Raw genomic sequence first — 22,008 nt, 5'->3', positions numbered from 1 at the left:
AATGGCGGTGCTCAGCCCTGCCCAGTGCATCCTGGGATGCGCTGTGCAGGGCTACACACATATGGGCGACGGATGGAATGACAGGTCCATCACACAGGGACCCTTGCCAATGATGGGAGTTGGGTTGGGGAGGGGGGACCGGCGGTCCAGCGGACCTCCAGCCCCCCTGTTGCTGGGGGGGGGGCTTGGTCGGCGCCCACTGAACCACAAGGGACCATTTGCTGGGGGGTTGGGGGGACTGGAGACCCATTGGATCTCCAGCCCTCCCTGAACCTGGGGGGGGGGATCGTCGGGGGGACCTGAGGTCTGCCAGACCTCCAGCCCCCGTTGCTTGGGGCAGGGGTAGTCAGGGCCTGGTGGTCCCATGGACCTCTAGCCCCTGTGTTTGACAGGTTTGGGCTTTTGACAGAACAGACCTGTCAAACAAGTGTGGGAGGATTGTGCTGAGCGCATGCTGGGGCACAATTCTCCCGCACTTCTACCCCATGATCAGAGATAATTGTGCTGCTTAAATTTGCATGCATTATCTCTGATCATACAGTGGTGGAAATAAGTATTTGATCCCTTGCTGATTTTGTAAGTTTGCCCACTGACAAAGACATGAGCAGCCCATAATTGAAGGGTAGGTTATTGGTAACAGTGAGAGATAGCACATCACAAATTAAATCCGGAAAATCACATTGTGGAAAGTATATGAATTTATTTGCATTCTGCAGAGGGAAATAAGTATTTAATCCCTCTGGCAAACAAGACCTAATACTTGGTGGCAAAACCCTTGTTGGCAAGCACAGCGGTCAGACGTCTTCTGTAGTTGATGATGAGGTTTGCACACATGTCAGGAGGAATTTTGGTCCACTCCTCTTTGCAGATCATCTCTAAATCATTAAGAGTTCTGGGCTGTCGCTTGGCAACTCGCAGCTTCAGCTCCCTCCATAAGTTTTCAATGGGATTAAGGTCTGGTGACTGGCTAGGCCACTCCATGACCCTAATGTGCTTCTTCCTGAGCCACTCCTTTGTTGCCTTGGCTGTATGTTTTGGGTCATTGTCGTGCTGGAAGACCCAGCCACGACCCATTTTTAAGGCCCTGGCGGAGGGAAGGAGGTTGTCACTCAGAATTGTACGGTACATGGCCCCATCCATTCTCCCATTGATGCGGTGAAGTAGTCCTGTGCCCTTAGCAGAGAAACACCCCCAAAACATAACATTTCCACCTCCATGCTTGACAGTGGGGACGGTGTTCTTTGGGTCATAGGCAGCATTTCTCTTCCTCCAAACACGGCGAGTTGAGTTCATGCCAAAGAGCTCAATTTTTGTCTCATCTGACCACAGCACCTTCTCCCAATCACTCTCGGCATCATCCAGGTGTTCACTGGCAAACTTCAGACGGGCCGTCACATGTGCCTTCCGGAGCAGGGGGACCTTGCGGGCACTGCAGGATTGCAATCCGTTATGTCGTAATGTGTTACCAATGGTTTTCGTGGTGACAGTGGTCCCAGCTGCCTTGAGATCATTGACAAGTTCCCCCCTTGTAGTTGTAGGCTGATTTCTAACCTTCCTCATGATCAAGGATACCCCACGAGGTGAGATTTTGCGTGGAGCCCCAGATCTTTGTCGATTGACAGTCATTTTGTACTTCTTCCATTTTCTTACTATGGCACCAACAGTTGTCTCCTTCTCGCCCAGCGTCTTACTGATGGTTTTGTAGCCCATTCCAGCCTTGTGCAGGTGTATGATCTTGTCCCTGACATCCTTAGACAGCTCCTTGCTCTTGGCCATTTTGTAGAGGTTAGAGTCTGACTGATTCACTGAGTCTGTGGACAGGTGTCTTTCATACAGGTGACCATTGCCGACAGCTGTCTGTCATGCAGGTAATGAGTTGATTTGGAGCATCTACCTGGTCTGTAGGGGCCAGATCTCTTACTGGTTGGTGGGGGATCAAATACTTATTTCCCTCTGCAGAATGCAAATAAATTCATATACTTTCCACAATGTGATTTTCCGGATTTAATTTGTGATGTGCTATCTCTCACTGTTACCAATAACCTACCCTTCAATTATGGGCTGCTCATGTCTTTGTCAGTGGGCAAACTTACAAAATCAGCAAGGGATCAAATACTTATTTCCACCACTGTAGGTCCAATAGCTCCCTGCGCTGTTCCAGTGCTATTTTAGAGCGCTGTTTGGAACAGCCCGGGGCTTTTGATCATCTGGGCATTGGAGAGGAGAGTCCCAGCTGATCAATTCAAAGAAATGCAGAAAGGGCTGACTGAGGAGATAGCCAAGAAACTTAAGCTATTGGAAGCCAAGGATGGAGAGCTGTTACTGCAGCAACAAGGACCAAGTTGACAGGCCAGACTGAGGACTATCAGGCCAAAGCAGAGGCTGCAGAAGCTGAAGTACAGCAGCTGCAGCAAGAGTTGGCAGTGATAATGCCATGGTGGCCATTGGAGCCAGCTCTGGAGCACCCCCAATATTGAACAAACTCCTTGACTGTGTCCAGAGAAAAGTAATTTCCATTGGGTTCACTACCCCAAATAATTTTGAAAAGTTGATTCCTATGACAGTGACAGTATACTGGGCTGCAGGGGCAGCTAACAGAAGTCTTGAAAAGTTGTGAGGAGCTGAAAGCAAGGACACAGGTACTGGGAGACCTGATTGCCAAGCTCCAGGATGAAGTACAAGAGTTGAGCCTCCAGGAGGAGGGGGCCTGCAAGAGAGAGGAAGCAGCCCAGTTGGCGTGTACCAGGCTGGCAGACGTAAATGGGTTATTGACCTGGCAGCTGTCAGAAATGCAAGAGAAGGTGTGCATAGAGTGTGTCAGTGCACAGGAGCACCGAGAAAAGATGGCAGTTCTGGAGAATAGAATGCAGACACTGAGACAAGCCCAGCTGACCCAGATGAAAGTCTCCAGGAGGAGACCCTGGAGGTGTTGGAGTATATGGCTACCCAGCTCACAAAAACTACTCAGACAAAGGTTTGGCTGGAGAACCAACTGAGAGATGTTAAGAGGAGAGCAAAAGAAAAGCAGCAGATACAAAGGGCTCATGTCCTGACTCACACCAGGGAGATATCTCTCCAAATGGAAGATTTAAAGAGACAACTGGAGAAAGAATCAGGAATCATGACGGGCCTGGCTGATGCCTTACCAATGGCCAGCCAAGAGCTTGAGGGGGGCTCATGCACAAAATGCCCTGGGAATGAAGAGTAGATGCCAGGGGGCACTACTCCAAGCAGTTTCAGAAGTGGTTCAGTGGTGAACCAAGTGTGGCAAGGGGGCAATCAGTATCAGAAGGGTCACATTGGATAATGGCCTGACCAGTAGTGAGAAGTAGGACCAGTTCAGTGTCCCTGAGCTCTGGAGGATAAAACCAAGAGGCAGACCTTGTAAGAAACACAGTCTTTCTTTGTAAATTCAAAGCTCCCAGGAGTTCAACATTCTGTGCCCAACATGGCCATGTTTCACCAGAGATACCGGCTGGGTCAGGGGCAGGGTTACCAGTTGGTGTAAAACTTCAGACGTTACCTTGGCTGGTCCAACAGATAAAATGAGACAAGCAATGCTACTGTTCCTGGATGCGTGATGGACTCTTACCTGTTGTGTCACAGTACTATATTGTGTTTTGATGGTATATAGATCACCGCACTTTGTACACCATATGTATGTATATATAGTTTTTATTATTGTTATTTTGATTTGTCTGTATCTCTTGGTATGCTTTGTATTACTTTGACAGACCGCTGACGCAGGCACATTTGCTGAAACACGGCCTGTGTTGGGTCAGAAAATAAAGATTTGTTTGCTATCCTCAGTTCTGAAGGTCAGGGGCAGCTCGACCATTAGGTCACCTGAGGTCAGTGGCGTACTAAGGGGGGGCGGTGGGGGCGGTCCGCCCAGGGTGCACGCCGCTGGGGGGTGCCACGATCCTGTCCGCTACATTCGTTCTGTGCTCCCTCTGACCTGGAACAGGTTACTTCCTGTTCCGGGGCAGAGGGAGCATGGAAACGAATGAAGCGGACAGGCGCGCGGCACCTCTCCCCAAGGGGCGTGCACCCGGGGGGTTCTTTCACCGGGGGGTGTCCTTTCGCCGAGGGGGGGGGTGCTGCACCCGGGGGGGCAGGGCACATTGGCGATCCGCCCCGGGTGTCAGCCCCCCTAGGAACACCACTGCCTGAGGTCATTCTTCAGGGAGCGGCATCTCCCCACTCTTTGGGGAGCAGCATCTCCTCCTTCCTTTCTCCACCCCGTTCGTGGCGCTTACCTGTTTTGTCACATTCCAAACCCGGCAGTGGCAGCGATTCCTATATGCTGTCCTGCCACCGGCACCCGCCTCATCCCTTTACTGCAGCTGCCTCTCTGATGTAACTTCCTGTTTTGTCAGAGGCTCAGGCAGCTACAGTAAAGGGACGAGGCGGGTGCCGGCGGCAGGGCAGCATATGGGAATTGCTGCCGCTGCCGAGTTTGGAATGTGATGAAACAGGTAAATGCCGCGAATGGGCTGGAGGTAGGAAGGGGGGCAGCATCTCGGCTCGGGAGGGGGAGGCATCTCAGCATGGGGTGGGGAGTGGCATCTCGGCCTGGGGGGACGGCATCTTAGCTCTGCCTCAGGCGGCATCTTGCCTTGGGCCCGCACTGTTGCTGTCCTAAGTTAACCAGATAGCAATCTAGGCTCTGCCGCTGAATATCCCTGGTACCTGGGTAACTCCTGGCTCTGCCCCCGGACTGCCCTAGCACTAACTACTTTGTGAATCGCGGCATATCAAGTTTTTAGAAAGAAATATTTATTTAAATTATGTATAGCTCACACTATCCCTCGTCTTTGGCAGGTAATAATAAAACATACACAATAATCCATATATGACAATACTAGACAATGACATTCAGACATTTTCAGAAAAGAGTCATATATATACTCCAACCATATCATCTTAAATTCATTCTAATTCTTACCATTCAAAACCAATGGTTAAATGACTCGTCTACTATTTTAAAAAAAATTTCAGAAAATAGAAAAGCTTTTAACAACTTCCAGAACTGGAGAAAATTCCCCATACATTGTTGCTCCTGTGGAACAGAACTCCACAAACTTGTACCTGCAATATAACATCTGCTTGACTGGTAGTCATCCAATCTAATATGGTGAAAGGAAGGCACATCCAATTGTATCTTATTTGATGACTGCAGCACAGGATTTGGACAATAATTAATTGCTTTAAATACTAGCGTCAGAACTTTAAATTACACATGACGGCCAATATTCAAAACCATTTAATCAGCCAGGAATGGCACCTGGCCTGTTAAAAGGCACTTAACTGACCCTCTGGTGATATTCAATGGGGAATAACCGGCTATCTCTCACTGAATATTGCAGCTAGGAGATAACTGGCTATATCGGGAGATATAGCCGGCTATCCCTGAATATTCAGCGCATAGCTGGCTATTGTAAGTGGCTACATCAGGCTACTTAAATAGCTGGAATATTTTTGGACGATTTAAACTCAACCAATTGTCTCCAAATATCAACTTAGCTGGTTAAGTTTAAACCAGCCAGAAATAAAACGGATATTCAATTCTGGTCACCGGAAACAGCCTGGCACTGAATATCCGGGCTGACCGCCATCCGCAGGATATAGCCGGGCTCCCTTTCACAGTCTGATTATCGGCCCCAAGTTTTATATACAGTAACTGCTTGTTTTGCCCGGTACATCTTCATCTTTCATCTTCCCTATCCAAATTTAAAACAGATTTTAAAACCTTCTTATTCCATAATGCTAATGATTAACATTATATAACTCTTCTTCTCTCGATTCTATTATGTGTCTGTAACACATACATCTCATTCTCTACCACATCACTCTGTATTTGTTTCATCACCGGAGGCGGCTTACGCCTCATGGTGCTATGTAAGCCACATTGAGTCTACAAATAGGTGGGAAAATGTGGGGTACAAATGCAACAAATAAATAAATTAATTAATTAATTAATGCAGGCTACTCACTTTTTGTGCACTGAAGTCTGGGCAGCGTCCTGGAAAACACCAAATCCCCTTCATTCTGCACTTTCTCTTCCAAACTTTATCATTATCATTATATTTCTCCTCCTTGCCCTCACAGGTTGTTGTCAATACACTCCCTTCCCTACATTATTTTATTCTATTATCAGATAACTTTTGATGGGCGGGGTATACGCCCCAAATAAATTTTAAACTTCTAAAATACCACTGGAATGGAACATGTCCTAAACTGGATGTCTTAATTCTGATCTCTTCGTTCTATGTAAAACAGGGCTCTTGGCTCAATGACTGCTAAACAAGTAAGTTATGTATTTAAAGTTATGCCTGATATGTGTTTTCTCTTGAGATTTTCGTTTTTGTTTTATTCAAGCCAGGGGCTTAGCCCAGACCTCGAGATGGAAGGGGGCCAGAGCCCAAGCTGAGGGGACACATTTTGGTCGCCACCCCGCCGCCCCCTGCCGCCCCCCTCCGCCGCCACCCCCACCACCTCACCACCCCCTCTCCGCTGTCCACTGCCACCGCTGTACATCTTGGCTGGCAGGGCAGGAGTCCCCAACCCCTGCCAACTGAAGCACCGCCGCCTCAAATACCTTGGCTGGCAGGGGTCTCCAACCCCCACCAACTGAAGACTTCGTCCAGCACTGGTCTCTGGTGCCGCTACATTGCCTGCCCTGCTCTCTTCCCCTCACGTCCGACCAATGCTCCTTTTAGTGAAACTGAGCACGCTCAATTTCACTAGAAGGAGTGTGCCCGACGTGAAGGGAGGAGAGAGCAGGGCAGGCAATGTGGCAGTGCCGCTGCAGATCAATGCTGGACAAAGTCTTCAGTTGGTGGGGGTTGGACACCAAGGGCCCAGTGCAAATTGGGGGGGGGGGGGGGCTAGGTCCCCGTGGTCCCTCCTAGCTACGCCACTGATTCAAGCTAAGTTTGATGTTTAAGGTACAAAACAGACTAAGCAGTGGCATAGCCACAGGTGGGCCTGCTGGGCTGGGGCCCACACACTTTGAACTCAGGCCCACCCAAAATTGTGACACTCTTGCTGTTGCTGGTGGGGATCCCCAAACCTTGCCAGCTGAAGTTTTTCTCTCCTTGGGCACCCAGCGCTCTTCCAAATGTCAGCTAGCAGCACTTGCCTTGAACTGATGCTGAGACCAGCCCTTCTGCACATGCTCAGTTTTCACACATGCAAAAGCACTGAGCATGCACAGCCTGCCAGCAACAGCATTAGTTTGAGGCAAGTGCTGCCGGCTGCCATTTGGAAGAGTGCTGGCTGCTCGTGGAGGAGGAGGAAATCTTTTTTTTGGAAGGGTTTGGGGATCCCCGCCAACTGAAGTATTTAATATTTGGGGTTTGTGGGCAGGGAGTGGTGGAGAGAGGAGCAAACTGGAGGGGTATGGGAGGGGGGGGGGGCAAATTCCATGCCCACCCATCTTGGGCTCAGGCCCACCCAAAATTGGCCATCTGGCTATGCCCCTGGACTAGTGTCTCCTGTATTAGCATCAAAGCTACATGTGTACCAGCCTAGACGATCATTGAGATCTGTAGAGCAATATTTATTTGATGTGGCTTCATATCAAATCATTAGACTGGAGGAATATAGAACAAGATCTTCTTTATAGCCGGTCCAGTGTTCTGGAATATAATCCCAATACGGTTGAGATAGCTTCAGACTTTGACTGAATTTAAGAAAGAAATTAAAACTTTACTATTTATTGAGGCCTATGATGGACCCTAGCTTGTTCAATATTGGAAGCACAACACGTTTATATATTTCAGTACTGGAGCACTGAGAATAATGTATATTAAAGAGTGAATTATGACCATTTTGAGTCTGTTTGTAATGTTGTAAAATGTGTATGAGTTGTATTATTGTGTATGTAATTTTGTAATCCGCCTAGAAATTTGACGATAGTGTAGAATATCATTTTTTAATAAATAAATATAAAATAAATGCCATACCCACTATGATCAGCATAAGCCAGAAGAAGTGCACAGCCAGGGTTCTCTCTTGGGCGTAAGGGTGAAGGAGATACATCATCAAAGGAGCACAGATGAAAAAACCTGCATTACTAATCTAAAAATAAATAAATAAATAAATAAATATTTTAGAAAATGTAGACTGACAGCAGAGGAGGACTGTAATAGTGGAATGTTGCCATTATTTGGGTTTCTGCTAGCTACTTGTGACTGGATTGGCCACTGTTGGAAACAGAATACTGGGCTAGATGGACCATCAGTCTGAACCAGTATGGCTATTCTTATGTACCTGTCTCTTCCCAGCGGAATATTATTCTCAGGCTTTATGTTCGTACCCTCCTTACTCTGCATATCCTGGGTTTTCTTCAATTCTGCTACAGTGTTTGTCCTCACTACTGGGAGGCCATTCCATGTATCTACCTCCCTTTGTCTGAAGAATTCTTTCTTTGCTATTACCTCTTATTCCACCTCCCCCCTTCCCCTAGTCTCATCTCGTGACCCTCTCTTGTTATAATCTAGAACTTCCTTTCCAGTGAAAACTGTTTCCTTCATGAGCATTACTTATACCTTCTGAGGAATGTAAAAGTCTCTCTCAAATCTCCCCTCCTGAGACCCTATCAGGCTTATTTTCGAAAGAGAAGGGCGCCCATCTTCCAACACAAATCAGGATTTGGGTGTCCTTCTCTCAGGGTTGCCCAAATCAGCATAATCGAAAGTCGATTTTGGGCGTCCTCAACTGCTTCCCGTCGTGGGGATGACCAAAGTTAACGGGGGTGTGTTGGCACCGTAGCGAAGGCGAGACTGGGGCGTGATTAAGAGATGGGCGTCCTCGGCTGATAATGGAAAAAAGAAGGGCGTCCCTGAAGAGCACTTGGCTGACTTTACTTGGTCCATTTTTTCTTGTGACCAAGCCGTGAAAAGGTGCCCCAACTGACCAGATGACCACCGGAGGGTATCGGGGATGACCTCCCCCAGTGGTCACCAACCCCCTCCCACCCTAAAAAAAAAACTTTTACATTTTTTTTTGACAGCCTCAAATGTCATACCCAGCTCCATGACAGCAGTATGCAGGTCCCTGAAGCAGTTTTAGTGGGTGCAGTGCACTTCAGGCAGGTGGACCCAGGCCCTTTCCCCCCCTACCTGTTACACTTGTGCTGGTAAATGTGAGCCCTCCAAAACCCACCCAAAACCCACTGTACCCACATGTAGGTGCCCCCCTTCACCCCTTAGGGCTATGGTAGTGGTGTACGGTTGTGGGGAGTGGGTTTTGTTTTTTTTTGGGGGGGGGGCTCAGCACCGAAGTTAAGGGAGCTATGCACCTGGGAGCAATTTGTGAAGTCCACTGCAGTGCTCTTAGGGTGCCCGGTTAGTGTCCTGGCATGTGAGGGGGACCAGTGCACTACAAATTCTGGCTCCTCCCACGAACCAAGGGCTTGGATTTGGTCATTTTTGAGATGGGCATCCTCGGTTTCCATTATGGCTGAAAACTGGGGACGACCATCTCAACATTTAGGCCAACCATCTCTAAGGTTGACCTAAATGTTGAGATTTGGGCGTCCCTGACCGTATTATTGAAACAAAAGATGGACGCCCATCTTGTTTCGATAATACGGGTTTCCCCGCCCCTTTGTGGGGCCGTCCTGCGAGGACACCCTCATGAAAACTTGGGCGCCCCGTTCGATTATGCCCCTCTATGTGGCCAGGGCACAGTCTTTCTCCAGAGCTCTGAGGGTGCCAGTGCTCCTTTAAAGCTGTCATTATGACCCTGAAGATTGTCACCACTCTGTACGGCTATACAAATCCAATGCCCATAAAGCAAATGCTGTCTCCTCTCCTTCCTTTCCTCCAGAATATATATATTCAGGTCCTTATGTCTCATTTCATAGGTTATAGTGGCCCTCCCTCATGTTGAAACTAAACCTCACAGAACCTAAAATCAAGACCTTGGGGGGGGGGGGGGGGGGAGTCAGTTTCAATCCATTTTGCAACATCTCTAGGTCCCAAACTTTCATTTGATACATCTTTTGTGTATGCTTATTCTGTGCAGGAGTTGCTTTGTTTGCCACTGCAAGGACTGTTGCATTGCAGACACTGTTCTTCTGAGTCTGCCACGTGATGGCTCCTTTCCCTAGTTATCTTCACCCCAAATACCTGTAAAAGCCACACCTGGAGGAAATTTCCAATGGTGACTCTCAGGGAGTTCCATAATCACAATGCTAAGGTACATAATAACTCTCACACCTTTGTCCGCTCCCAGATGAATTCAGAGTGCTAAACCCGAACAGAGTTGAACCTTCCATTCATCCACTGGTTAATCATTCAAAGCACAGAGGGGAAATTAACACCTACCTTTCAAAGTCATATTTTGGCTGCTATGTCTAATGATGATAAGGAAGGGTGGGGGGGGGGGGGGGGGGGGGGGTTAGGTTTTAGCCTTCTAATAAACTATTTTCTGCTCCTCTTCAAAATACTTTCATAGAGGTGGGGGTTCTTGGTACCCGAGGGTCCACATTTGTTGTACATTTTGCAGTTCCTTTTTCCAGCTGAGAATTGTGGGATTTGAATTACTAGGTGTTCCCTAGCTGCTTTTGCCAAGTTGCTCAAATCCATCCCCCTTATTATGCTACCCTGTCACAATCTGATACTATCTGTTTACTGAAGATATTGACATGAGGAAAATCAGCAACCCAGAGCCTGATTTGTTAGCCAAGTACAGGGTTTAGGATATAGCGATCCCTGGTGCTACTGTTACCAGGGCAGGATTAAGGCATAGACAAGCTAGGTGCATGTCTAGGACCCAAATATTTAGGAAGGGCACTCCCAGATGAGTAAAGTAATGGCTCTCAAGGCTGCTTTTTGCCCTGGTAAATCAGCTGTTAACAGAGGAGTCCAGAACCATCCCTACATACAGAGGTGTGTCTATTTCCCACACCCCCTGTGCACTGTCCTCTTCTAGTTACCTGGTGTCACCTCCTTAGAAGTCAAAGGGAGAAATTTGATAAAGGCATTTTCCATGCATAAAGCCATTTACATACCTATATGTACACAAGCTGACAAGAAGTCATGTACTATACATACACCACTTTTAGGCATTCCTGGGAGTATTGTCTGGATGATGCGGGGCTGAGTTGTGGTGTGTGTAATTTTATAAAATGGATGACATGTAGATTACAAACACAGATTAGGTCTGAAAGTGTTCACAGCACTGTGTGCTGCTGAGGTTGGTTCCGGTTGCCTATTTTTATCAAGGCACATAGGTGCCTATCCTGCTTATTTTCAAAGGAGAAGGCCGGCCATCTTCCGACAGAAATCGAGAGATGGCCGGCCATCTCCTAAACCTGGCCAAATCGGTATAATCGAAAGCCGATTTTGGCTGGCTTCAACTGCTTTCAGTCGCATGGCCGGCCAAAGTTAAAGGGGGCGTGTCGTCAGGGTACGGAAGGTGGGGCGGGGGCGTGGTTAGAAGATGGCCGGTTTCGGCCGATAATGGAAAAAAGAAGGCCAGCTCTGACGAGCTCTTGGCCGGCTTCACTTGGTCCATTTATTTTTAGGACCAAGTCTCAAAAAAGTGCACCAACTGATCACATGACCACAGGAGGGAATTGGGGATGACCTCCCCTTACTCCCCCAGTGGTCACCAACCTCCTCCCACCCAAAAAAAAAAGTTTTTTAAACATTTTTTTGCCAGCCTCTATGCCAGCCTCAAATGTCATACCCAGCTCCCTGACAGCACTATGCAGGTCCCTTGGAGCAGTTTTTAGTGGGTACTGCAGTGCACTTCAGGTAGGCAGACCCAGGCCCATCCCCCCCCCACCTGTTACACTTGTGGTGGTAAATGGGAGCCCTTCAAAACCTACCACAAACCCACTGTACCCACATCTAGGTGCCCCCCCCTTCGCCCATAAGGGCTATGGCAGTGGTGCACAGTTGTGGGTTTTTTGGGGGGGGGGGTTGAGGGGCTCAGCACCCAAGTTAAGGGAGCTATGTACCTGGGAGCTTTTTCTGAAGTCCACTGCAGTGCCCCCTAGGATGCCCAGTTGGTGTCCTGGCATGTGAGGGGGACCAGTGCACTACAAATGCTGGCTCCTCCCACAACCAAATGCATTGGATTTGGCCGGGTTTGAGATGGCCGCCATTAGTTTCCATTATCGCCGGAAACTGATGGCGGCCATCTCTAACGCCAGCCCAAATGTTGAGATTTGGCCGGCACCGATCGTATTATCAAAATGAAAGATGGCCGGCCATCTTTTCGATAATGCGGTCAGGTATGCCGCTTTACGGGGCTGGCCATATAGATGGCTGGCCCCGTTCGATTATGCACCTCCACGTTGCCTTTATAACATACTAACATAGGCTTAAAACAGGCAGCTTTTGCTATTTGGACATAGGCACCCACTAGATCCTCACAGGGCCCCATTTGCAGGAGTTTTAAAATGTATTTATATTATAATTGGGGAAGAGGGGAGAAGGAATCCGACTTCAATGCACTTGTTTGTCTAAAGGGAAAGGTGATGAGTCTTGATTGTGATTCTGGGCAAGTCACTTAACTCTACATTGCCCTAGGTACAAAAACTTAGATTGTAAGCCCTCTAGGGACAGAGAAAGTACCTGCTGGCTTCCTCACTGCTCAGAAAGCATGGGGTGGGAGGCGGTTTCAGCCAGATGACCTCATCAGCTGGTGAGGATTGAGCATCTCTGTTAGCCATTCAATGAGTGCCTCAGTTTTGGGGTGCCTGAGCCCCAAAGTGTGGAGGGGGAGGGGTCTGGACCCCACAGTGGCTATGCTACTGCTCTCTATTTGTTCTGCTTTTTCACTGTTGCAAGATAATAGGGCTTGCTTCTTCTTTTACACTGTTAACCACTCTCTAGATTGATGCTGTTCTTCTGTATATAACCCTGCCCTGTCTCTGGAGTGTAGCCTAATGGTTAGTGCAGTGGTCAGGAAACCAGGTTCGATTTCCACTGCAGCTCCCTGTGACTCTGAGCAAGTCACTTAACCCTCCATTGCCTCTGTATATAATATGTAAACTGCTTTGATAGTAACCACAGAAAGGCGATATATCAAATCCCATCCCATTTTCCTTTCCCTTTCTTCACTTTCCTGGATGCCCAGGGCTAGCTTAACCTAGGGCAACAGCTTCTGAGAGGTGGAACATGGTGGGAGGGGCGAGGGAGAGCAGCTGCAGTCAGGGCACAATAAAAATTCCTGACAGCCTCACTAACTCAAACAACCATCAGCATGTACTTCTATCTGCTGGGAGGGTAGGCAGTTTTCAAATAACCCGTTTACCAGAGTAAATTACTTTGCAAATTGCCCTACACAAGACACAACAGACAAGGAGCGAGAGCTATGGTGTCAGATAGATACTCTAGAACAACAGGCAAAGGAGAATAGGCAATCTCCAGAGTGAGAGATCGTAAATTGCATGATTTGAGAATGGATCTTCACAAGATCCAATTAGCTGAAATCTCTGACAAATTGCAAAGGGTTCAGCAGACACACTTTGAATTTGGCAATCGAGGAAGTCGCCTACTGGCTTATAAATTGAAAAATCTATCAGGATGTACTTACATTCATTCTATTAGGGATGAGCAAGGAACAATGCACACAGCCACAAATTCCATATGGGACATCTTTTTGTTCAATTTTACCCACAGTTATATACCCCAGATATCTTTCCTACTGAAGATGATATCCATCAATATCTAATAGGGCTTGAGATGCCACGTTTAAGCACCACTGAGAGAGATATTTTATCTCGCTCAATAGCAGTAACGTACCAAGGGTGGGGTGATGGGGGCGGTCCACCCTGTGTGCAGGCAGCAAGGGGTACACGGAGCAGTCACACAGTTATTGGCTCCGCCAGTTCCTTGCCCCTCTGACGTTACTTCCTGTTATGGGGCAGGGGACCAGTGGAGCTGACAGTCACGCAACTGCTCCGTGCACCCCCAGATAGTGAGGATGATGCGCTTCGGGGAGAGGGGGTGATGCTCGGGGGGGCATAGCGGTGACCCACCCCGGGTGGCAGCCAACCTAGGTACGCCATTGCTCAATAGAGTTGGAAGAAGTGCAATGGCCATCCAGAGACTACCTAATGGCAAGGCCCCAGGGCTGGATGGATTCACTAATAAATACTATAAATGCTTTGGGAGACATCTGGCACTGTTGTTCCTATGGGTTTTTAATTCTTTAGAACATGAGACAGAATTACCTTTCTCATGGCGTTTAGCAGCCATAATGGTCCTCCCAAAGCCAGGAAGAAATCCCTTGATATGTAGCTCCTACAAGCCCATTTCATTGTTAGGGATCAATTATAAACTGTTTACAAAACGTTTAGTACATCGCTTGAAATGCCTACTGCCTAAAATGATACATATAGATCAATCTGGATTCATAGCAGGAAGGCAAACGTATGATAACATTCGCTGAGCAATACATTTAATCCAATATGTTAGAACAGAAGCTATCCCTATGCTTCTACTTTCATTGGATGCAGAAAAGGCATTTGACCACATTCACTGGCAATTTGTGTTTTCATTTTTGGGTACGATGGAGTTCTCAGGGTATTTTATTTAATGGTTACACCAGATTTACACTAACCCTATGGCCTGTATAAAACTTAATGACACTTATAGTCCCCCATTGAGGCACAAGGTAGGGCTGTGGGCTGGGGTGAGTGGCTCAAGATGGCTGCCACTAGTTAGGCTGTGTGTCACTCGGAGCAGAGCTGGAGTTTCTCATACCTTGGTGTTTTTTTTTCTTCAGAAATTATACTGCATAGTAGAAGGAGAGGGACTAAACAAGTTGTACCGCTGGCAGCGATGTCGTCCCCGTTCCAGCAGAAGCTCGACCGGTACGCAGCTAAACCCCTGCCATTGAGCATTGGAGAGTCCTGCATTGGGGCTGGGTGAGGGAATACCAAACCCCTTAGGACAGAAGGACACAGAGGTGTCCCCTCCATCAATGGCTAACACTCCTTTGAATCCCACGGCTGACCGGGTTGAGGCCGTGGATCTTCATCCTGCCGAAGTTGCAGAAGTTGAAGCTCAAGGCAGTGGGACCACGCCTGTGTCTGAGCCAGATGCGGTAAAGAACTTTGGGGCTGAAAAGGAAAAAGCCCCCCTCAGTGGTGATGCTGGATGTTCTCTGGAAGGCGATTAAGAAATTGGATTCAAGTTGAGAAGTCAGCACAAGAAACATCAACTCTTGTGAGTAAAGTGGAGCAGTTACAGTACCTCAATGTTAAAAAAAAGAAAGTTTGGAGAAGGTTTCTCAGATGCAGCAAGAAGTGAAAACTCTTAAAGAAAATGTTTCAACTGTAGTTACAGACCAGAAATGTATTCATTGAAAATTAGAACAGTTGGAGAATTATAATAGACAATTAAATCTTAGAGTTTTGAATTTTCCAAGAGCAGTTGGGGTCTTCCCAGTGGATTTATTTATTTATTTATGACATTTATATCCTACATTATCCCAAACAAGTTTGAGTTAAATGTGTCTTACAATAAACAGCATAGGATACATAACAAAGAATAATGCATAAGAAAGTGTTGTAAGAATCTAATCTTACAATACAGTATCATAAACAAACTGGGATAACTATGGATGTTTAACATTTAGAAAATCTATTATGAATGACAAATTGTACATGAAGCAAAGAGAAGGTTAATGATAAATAGAATAATAACCAATTCAGATAATAATTAGTTGTTTGAGATGTGGTTGTTGTTTGTGAGGGTTTGTTTGTTTGAATAGGAATGATTTGAGGATGTTGCTGAATCTAGTATATTCCTGTCTGTTTCTTATTTTGGGTGGTAAGGACTTCCACCATTTGGTTCCTAGGTAAGTGAAGTCTGCAGGGTGGATAGTTTTGTAGATCACTTTTTTGCAATTTTGGAAGTGTAGTCTGAGATAATTTCTTGCCTCATATTTAGCATTTCTTTTAGGTAAGTTTATTCATGGTACCATATAGTCTGGAGCTATGCCATCTAGAATTTGAAAGAAAAAGGTACATAATTTGAAGGTGACTCTTGCTTTGATGGGAAGCCAGTGTAATTTGATTAATAAAGGGGAGGCACTTTCAAAATGAGAGATTTTGTATATGAACCTGGCTGCAGTGTTTTGAGCTGTTTGGAGTTTTTTCAACAGGTACTTCTTACAGCCAGCATATATGGCATTACAATGATTGAATTGGGATAATGTTAATAATTGTACTAATAATCTGAATGTTTCTGATGAGAAATAGGATCTGATCCTTTTTAATTTCCAAAGAGATCTGAAAGATTTTGTGATTACTGAGGAAACCTGAGTATCAAATGTTAAATATTTGTCTATAATTATACTTACAATTGTCAGATTATTGTCAATGGGGAATGAAGTGTTGTCAATTGTGAAACTGTCGTAATCATTTTGGTCAAATAGGTTGGTAATGACCTTGAATTTAGTTTTTTAAAAAGTTTCTTCTGGAAAAGTTGGAGGTTCCCTCGGAAGTTATTCCCCCATTTAATAAAATATATTATTTACCTTCTATGGTTAAAAATCCTACTGGGGAAACTGGACTGGATAGTCAATCTCAGGTTCCAATACAAGAAGATGATCTGCATGATATTTCTGCTATATTAGAAGATTCTTTGTCAGAAGTATCTGATAGAGCTACGTTGTTGCTTTCTTTCGTTTTTGAGCAGGATCTAAATGCTATTATAAGAATATATTTTAGAAATTCAGGTCTTTTGTTTTGTGGCCAGAGAGTTTGGTTATACCCTGATGTGACAAAAATCAGCCCAGCAGCGAAAAAGGGAATTCCTTGCAATGAGGGAAGAAACTAAACGTTTAGGGGCAATATATATTTTGGCATATTCTTGTAAATGTGTGATTAAGTATTTGGGAATTAAGGGGTCCTTTTATAAAGGTGTGCTGAAAAATGGCTTATGGTAGTGTAGGTGTGGGTTTTGGGCGTGCACAGATCCATTTTTCAGCACCCCTGCAAAAAATGCCTCTTTTTTTCCTCAAAAATGGACGTGCAGCAAAATCAAAATTGCTGCGCATCCATTTTCGGTCTGAGACCTTACCGCCAGCCATCAGATGCCACTTGGCGTGCGCCCACTATGCGCGCCAGAAAATAAAAAATATTTTTCCGACGCAAGTAGCGGACGCATGCCAAAATTGAAATTACCACAAGGGCCATGCGGTAACCGGGTGGTAACTCCAATTTGGCATGCATTGGGTGCGTGTAGGCGCCTATGTGGCTTAGTAAAAGGGACCCTAAATGTCTTCTTTACTCTGGAACATCTTAGATCTTTTTTTAGACCTTAAGAAGATATCTAGTGTAGGTTTATCTAGCTAGTTGGCAGGATAAAAGTCTGGTTAGGCCTTTTCTTTAAGTAGCATTATTCCTTCATTTTCTCTCTTTATTTCCTTTAGCCTCTCTCCCTAGGTGTGTGTGTGTGTGTGTGGTGGGGGGGGGGGGGGGGGGTCTAAGGAAGAATCTAGATTGCCTATTTTGATGATTTAAGTTGTTATCTAATTTTATTATTTTCTTGGGTGATCTAAATCTGTATTGCTGTGACAAGTGTATGCTTGTGATGTTGTTTTGAAAATAAAAAATGAAATTAAAAAAACAAACAAACAAAAAAAACCCAAGGCAGGGCTATGCATTTTCACGCCTATTAATTGCCATTATGATTGAGCTCCTAGCACAGACTATCAGATCCCAGCCCCTGATAACTGGAATACGATGGGGATTTGATGAATATAAGCTATTTGCTGATGATGATTTGCTTACTCTGACCAACCCTTAAAGCTCTTTCGCTCAGTTGAGTTTTGAGCTCCAGCGATATGGGAACCTGTCGGGATTCACAATAAACATGACTAAATTGGAAATTTCAAATATCACTGTGGCTCAAGAGGAAGTGGGACTGTTGCAGCGGTGATTTTTCTATTATTGAGCTTCACACCATATTCGTTATCTAGGAATTAATGTAACACAGATGATAGGTGGCCTCTATGAAGCTAACTTCCTCTCAGAGTTGGATGAACCTTTCGGAGACCTGGACAGATGGGAAGGGCTTAATATTTCATAGTTGGGGAGAATGACTTTACGCCTTCCTATTATACCTAGACAATTTTTTCCAAGATTGAAAAGATAAGTATTTAGATATGTTTGGAACAAATGTCCCCTTCATGTTCGAGCTTGAACTTTGTATCCTCCTAAGAAACAGGGAGGAATGGCTGTTTCTGAATTCATTTTATATTATCAAGCGGCACAGCTCAGCATATTGGTGGACTAGATTAATTACTTGAGTAAGGTATGGTTGTGTATAGAACAAAAATGGATGGGATCCACACCACTATGGGCCATTCCATGGCTCCCTTTAATGCTTTTGGAGTATGTGGGGGGGGGGGGGGGGGGGTCCTCTCAGGACTTGGTATGGGATAAGAAAAACATTTTTCCCAGATAGGAATTTCTTTCTACAAACAGCTGTTCGCTATGTGCCAGGATTTGAACCTGGCCTGATGGATAGCGTATTCTATCAATGGAAATCAAGGGGGCTTTATACCTTAGGTCAGATATGGGAGGAGGGAGAAATTTTACCTTTCTCAGACTTGAAGGATGAATATGACCTTCCTCCCTATCATGCTTTTCATTATAGGCAAATATATGATTATATAATCTGAGTAGCTCAAGGGGAATTAAGTCTTATGGAGACACTACTCAGGCGGGTGATACAGGGGGGTGGTGGTAAGGGCTGTATTTCTCATATCAGTCGAGCATTATTGATGTATCACTCCCCCCTGGACTATTACATACAATGATGGGAACAGGATTTAGGGGCAACATACGCATGGAAGAGATTGGAAATGAGTTTTAAATATAAGTTTCAATGGCAGTACATTGGTAGAACATGGGCATAAAATACTGTACAGATGGTATTATACCCCATTGAGATTATTGAACATGTTTTGGCATGGCAATGGAAACTGCTGGAGGAATTATGGTATGGTTGGCAATATGTACCATATTTGGTGGACTTGTCCTGTAATAAAATCATATTGAATTACTGTCGTTCAGATCGCACAGCAAATCACTGGAATACAGTATACAGTACCCATTAAAGTTTGAACACTGCTTACTGCACTATAAGCCTTTTGGTGTAAAGCCAACCCAGCATAAAATGGTAACTATCTTATTCACAGCAGCTAAACTGACATTAGTGGCTGCCTAGAAACAGCTGTGCGCACTTTCTTTGACAGTGGTATTACGCAAACTCGATTATGCCTATCTAATATCAAAACTGACTACATTGCAAAATGGACAATTAATAGTTTTTCATAAAGTACGGGATAACTATCAGACTTGAAGAAATGGAAGCACAGGTATGGCAGAAATATAGATGTTACGCCACTTTAGGACTCTATGCTCCTTAGGCAATTCTCATGGATGCTAAACATGACATATTTGGAAGTGGGACAACCCCACACATCATGGAGAGGAGCGGAATAGAAGAGAGTGGGTGATATTTGATCTGTAATAGTATTTCTACTATATTCTCATAGCTTTCACTGGCTTATTATATTTGATTATGTATATCTTAGTAAAAGTTTTTGAGATTAAAAAAAAAAAAAAGTAAATTGCTCTCATGATGTATATGTATACAAAATAAAGTTTAATATTTAAAACTATGATGCCAAATTATGCATCATAATCAGTGTGTTTTTCCTTTCAAAAAAGGTGCGGGTACTACCCCTTTCAGGGGTAGTGTAATCACTGAGGGACCCATCCCACAATAGCCAGGCCCCTTGCAACCAGTTACAGAATCTATGACAAGGCAGAATTGGTGTGTAGAGCCTGAGCTCTTTCATTAAAACTTGGAGACTCATGAGTCAATTTTAGCAGACAATGGAAAAGGTGCCAATACTCAGTACCCCCAAGTATCCCCTCAAAAAAGCCCTGATCATAATTATTCTGGGGGCATGGTGTAGGGATGATCATAATTGTTTATAATTTATTAGATTTTTGATATATCACCTCCCTGAGGGGGTCTTTTACAAAGGTGTGTTAGTGTGCTAAACACTAGAGATGCCCATAGGAATGTATATGGGCATGTCTAGCGTTTAGCACACACTAAAAATGCTAGAGTGCCGTTGTGAAAGGCCCACTGAGTTACAATCAAAGTAGTTTATGTAACAGCAATAATCAAAATACTAAAGAAAAGTATCAGAGAAGAAGAGAATATAGAATAGAACATAAGAAACAGAGAGGGCAAAGAAAACATAGAGAGAGTCCTTATCCGTCCACTACTATTCCACAAATACTGATTCAGAAAAGTGAGCTTTAAGATCCCTTTTAAAATTATTAAAATTGGACTTGGGCCTCAAAAAATGAGGCAGGAAGTTTCAGAGGGCAGGGATCAGAAAGACTGTCTCTTCATGTTCAAGTGTACAGCGCTGCGTACGTCTAGTAGCGCTATAGAAATGATAAGTAGTAGTAGTAGTAAAGTAAAAGGCAGTCTAACGAGTAGATCTAAGACTTGCCGAGGCAGGAGAGGGGAGAAATGAATGGTTCTGTGTTTGGGATCTTAAAGTCTTAGCATAATGATCTGGAATAAGCAGGCTGGATACATATAATGGCAAAACCAGAGCAGAAGACATCATGAGTTAAGATACTGAATGGAACAGGTAACCAATGTGCAGCTTTAAGACGTGATGTAACTGAATCAAACATATGAGCACTGTATTGAGTTTAATAGCTGTATTTTACATAAGTTGAAGATGATGAAATAAAATTCCAGAAAGACCATTATATAAGGTAAAAGAGTAATCCAGGTGACTAATTAAAGAAAAAAGCGAACTGGCCAATATTCAACTGGCGGCGGTCAGAGTGTTTTTAAACACTGACCATCGCCTGCTAAGTTAGATCTGGATATTCAGTGTAGGGCCCTGGCACTAAATATGACCAAACTGCTGCTGGCCACTCACACTTATGTGGGTCCTGGCTGAATATCATCTGGGCCCTGCATAAGTGCCTCAGTCAGTTTCTTTATCCCTCCTATCCCCTCCTGATTTAGACATCCCAAATACCCCCCACAGCAATTCAGACCCCTCCCAACCCTCCCTGCCTATTCAGCTTGGGGCGGACATTTTAGAACATGGAGCTGCTAGGAGCAGAAGCAAGTGGGGATCATTCTTTCCCAGATACCCCTACTGGACTACCAGGGTTATAGGTAGGCCGGGGGGGGGGGGGGGGTGTTTGGGTAGTTGAATCGGTGGAAAAGGTGTTTTGGGGGGGGTCTGATTATGAAGGGGATTTGGAAAGAGGGATCTGATCACTGAGGGGCAGAAGAGAGGGTAATGCATCAACAAGGTTGGCTGCTGCCTGGAACCTATGTGAGTGCCAGCAAATATGTAGTGCCAGAACCCGCATAGCTAAGCGACCAAAGTTAGGATGGCTATTTATGTGGTCCTATTTTGTTGCTTAGCTATGCGGGCACCGACACTCGCATAGCTGCCAGCTCTTCCCCAGCTCTGGGCTCAGAATGCCCTCTTCAGCCCACTTTAAAAAAGACAGGTCAGAGACGATATTCAGCAGCACTGCCTGGTTAAGTGCTGCTGAATATGGGCAACTGACCCATAGAATGCAATTTATGTGAGCTGAAGATTCTCCTGCCTGCTTAAATCACTATGAATATTGACTGGACATTGGTTAAAGCGGGATTCTTCAACAGGGATGAAGAACCCTAATGCGATGAAGAGGAATGAACCACTAAGGAAACTACTGATCAAATGGAAGACGACAATTCCAAAGACTCCCAAATTCTTGAAGGAAAAAAAACAAGAGGAAATACATGGTTAAGGAAGGTCAGAGCTACGGTAGATACTGTTGGCCTGTCAGATATACACATTGCTCTGGATTTACAAGGATTCAGTTTAAGACTGAATCCTCTAAGCAGCTACTGCAGAAAGACAAGAATTCAAATTAGTTAAATCTGGAGAAACTGGGTCTACAAAAGCTAGAAGCTAAAT

The 22,008-nt window shown here is 45.2% G+C and overlaps 1 protein-coding gene across 1 annotated transcript in view; it reads right to left on the bottom strand.

The window, feature by feature from the left end:
• Positions 1–22,008, bottom strand: part of ACER1 (alkaline ceramidase 1) — a 116,679-nt gene that overhangs the window by 54,029 nt on the left and 40,642 nt on the right. The window contains exon 4 of the mRNA XM_030219763.1: positions 7,971–8,085. Within this exon, the coding sequence (XP_030075623.1) occupies positions 7,971–8,085 (115 nt within the window). The remainder of the gene's footprint in view (positions 1–7,970; positions 8,086–22,008) is intronic.

This window comes from Microcaecilia unicolor, chromosome 11, assembly GCF_901765095.1.
Source record: "Microcaecilia unicolor chromosome 11, aMicUni1.1, whole genome shotgun sequence".
NCBI classification, from domain to species: Eukaryota; Metazoa; Chordata; class Amphibia; order Gymnophiona; family Siphonopidae; genus Microcaecilia; species Microcaecilia unicolor.
The sequence above is the reverse complement of the archived record's forward strand: the minus strand, read 5'-3'. Positions and strand labels throughout refer to the sequence as shown.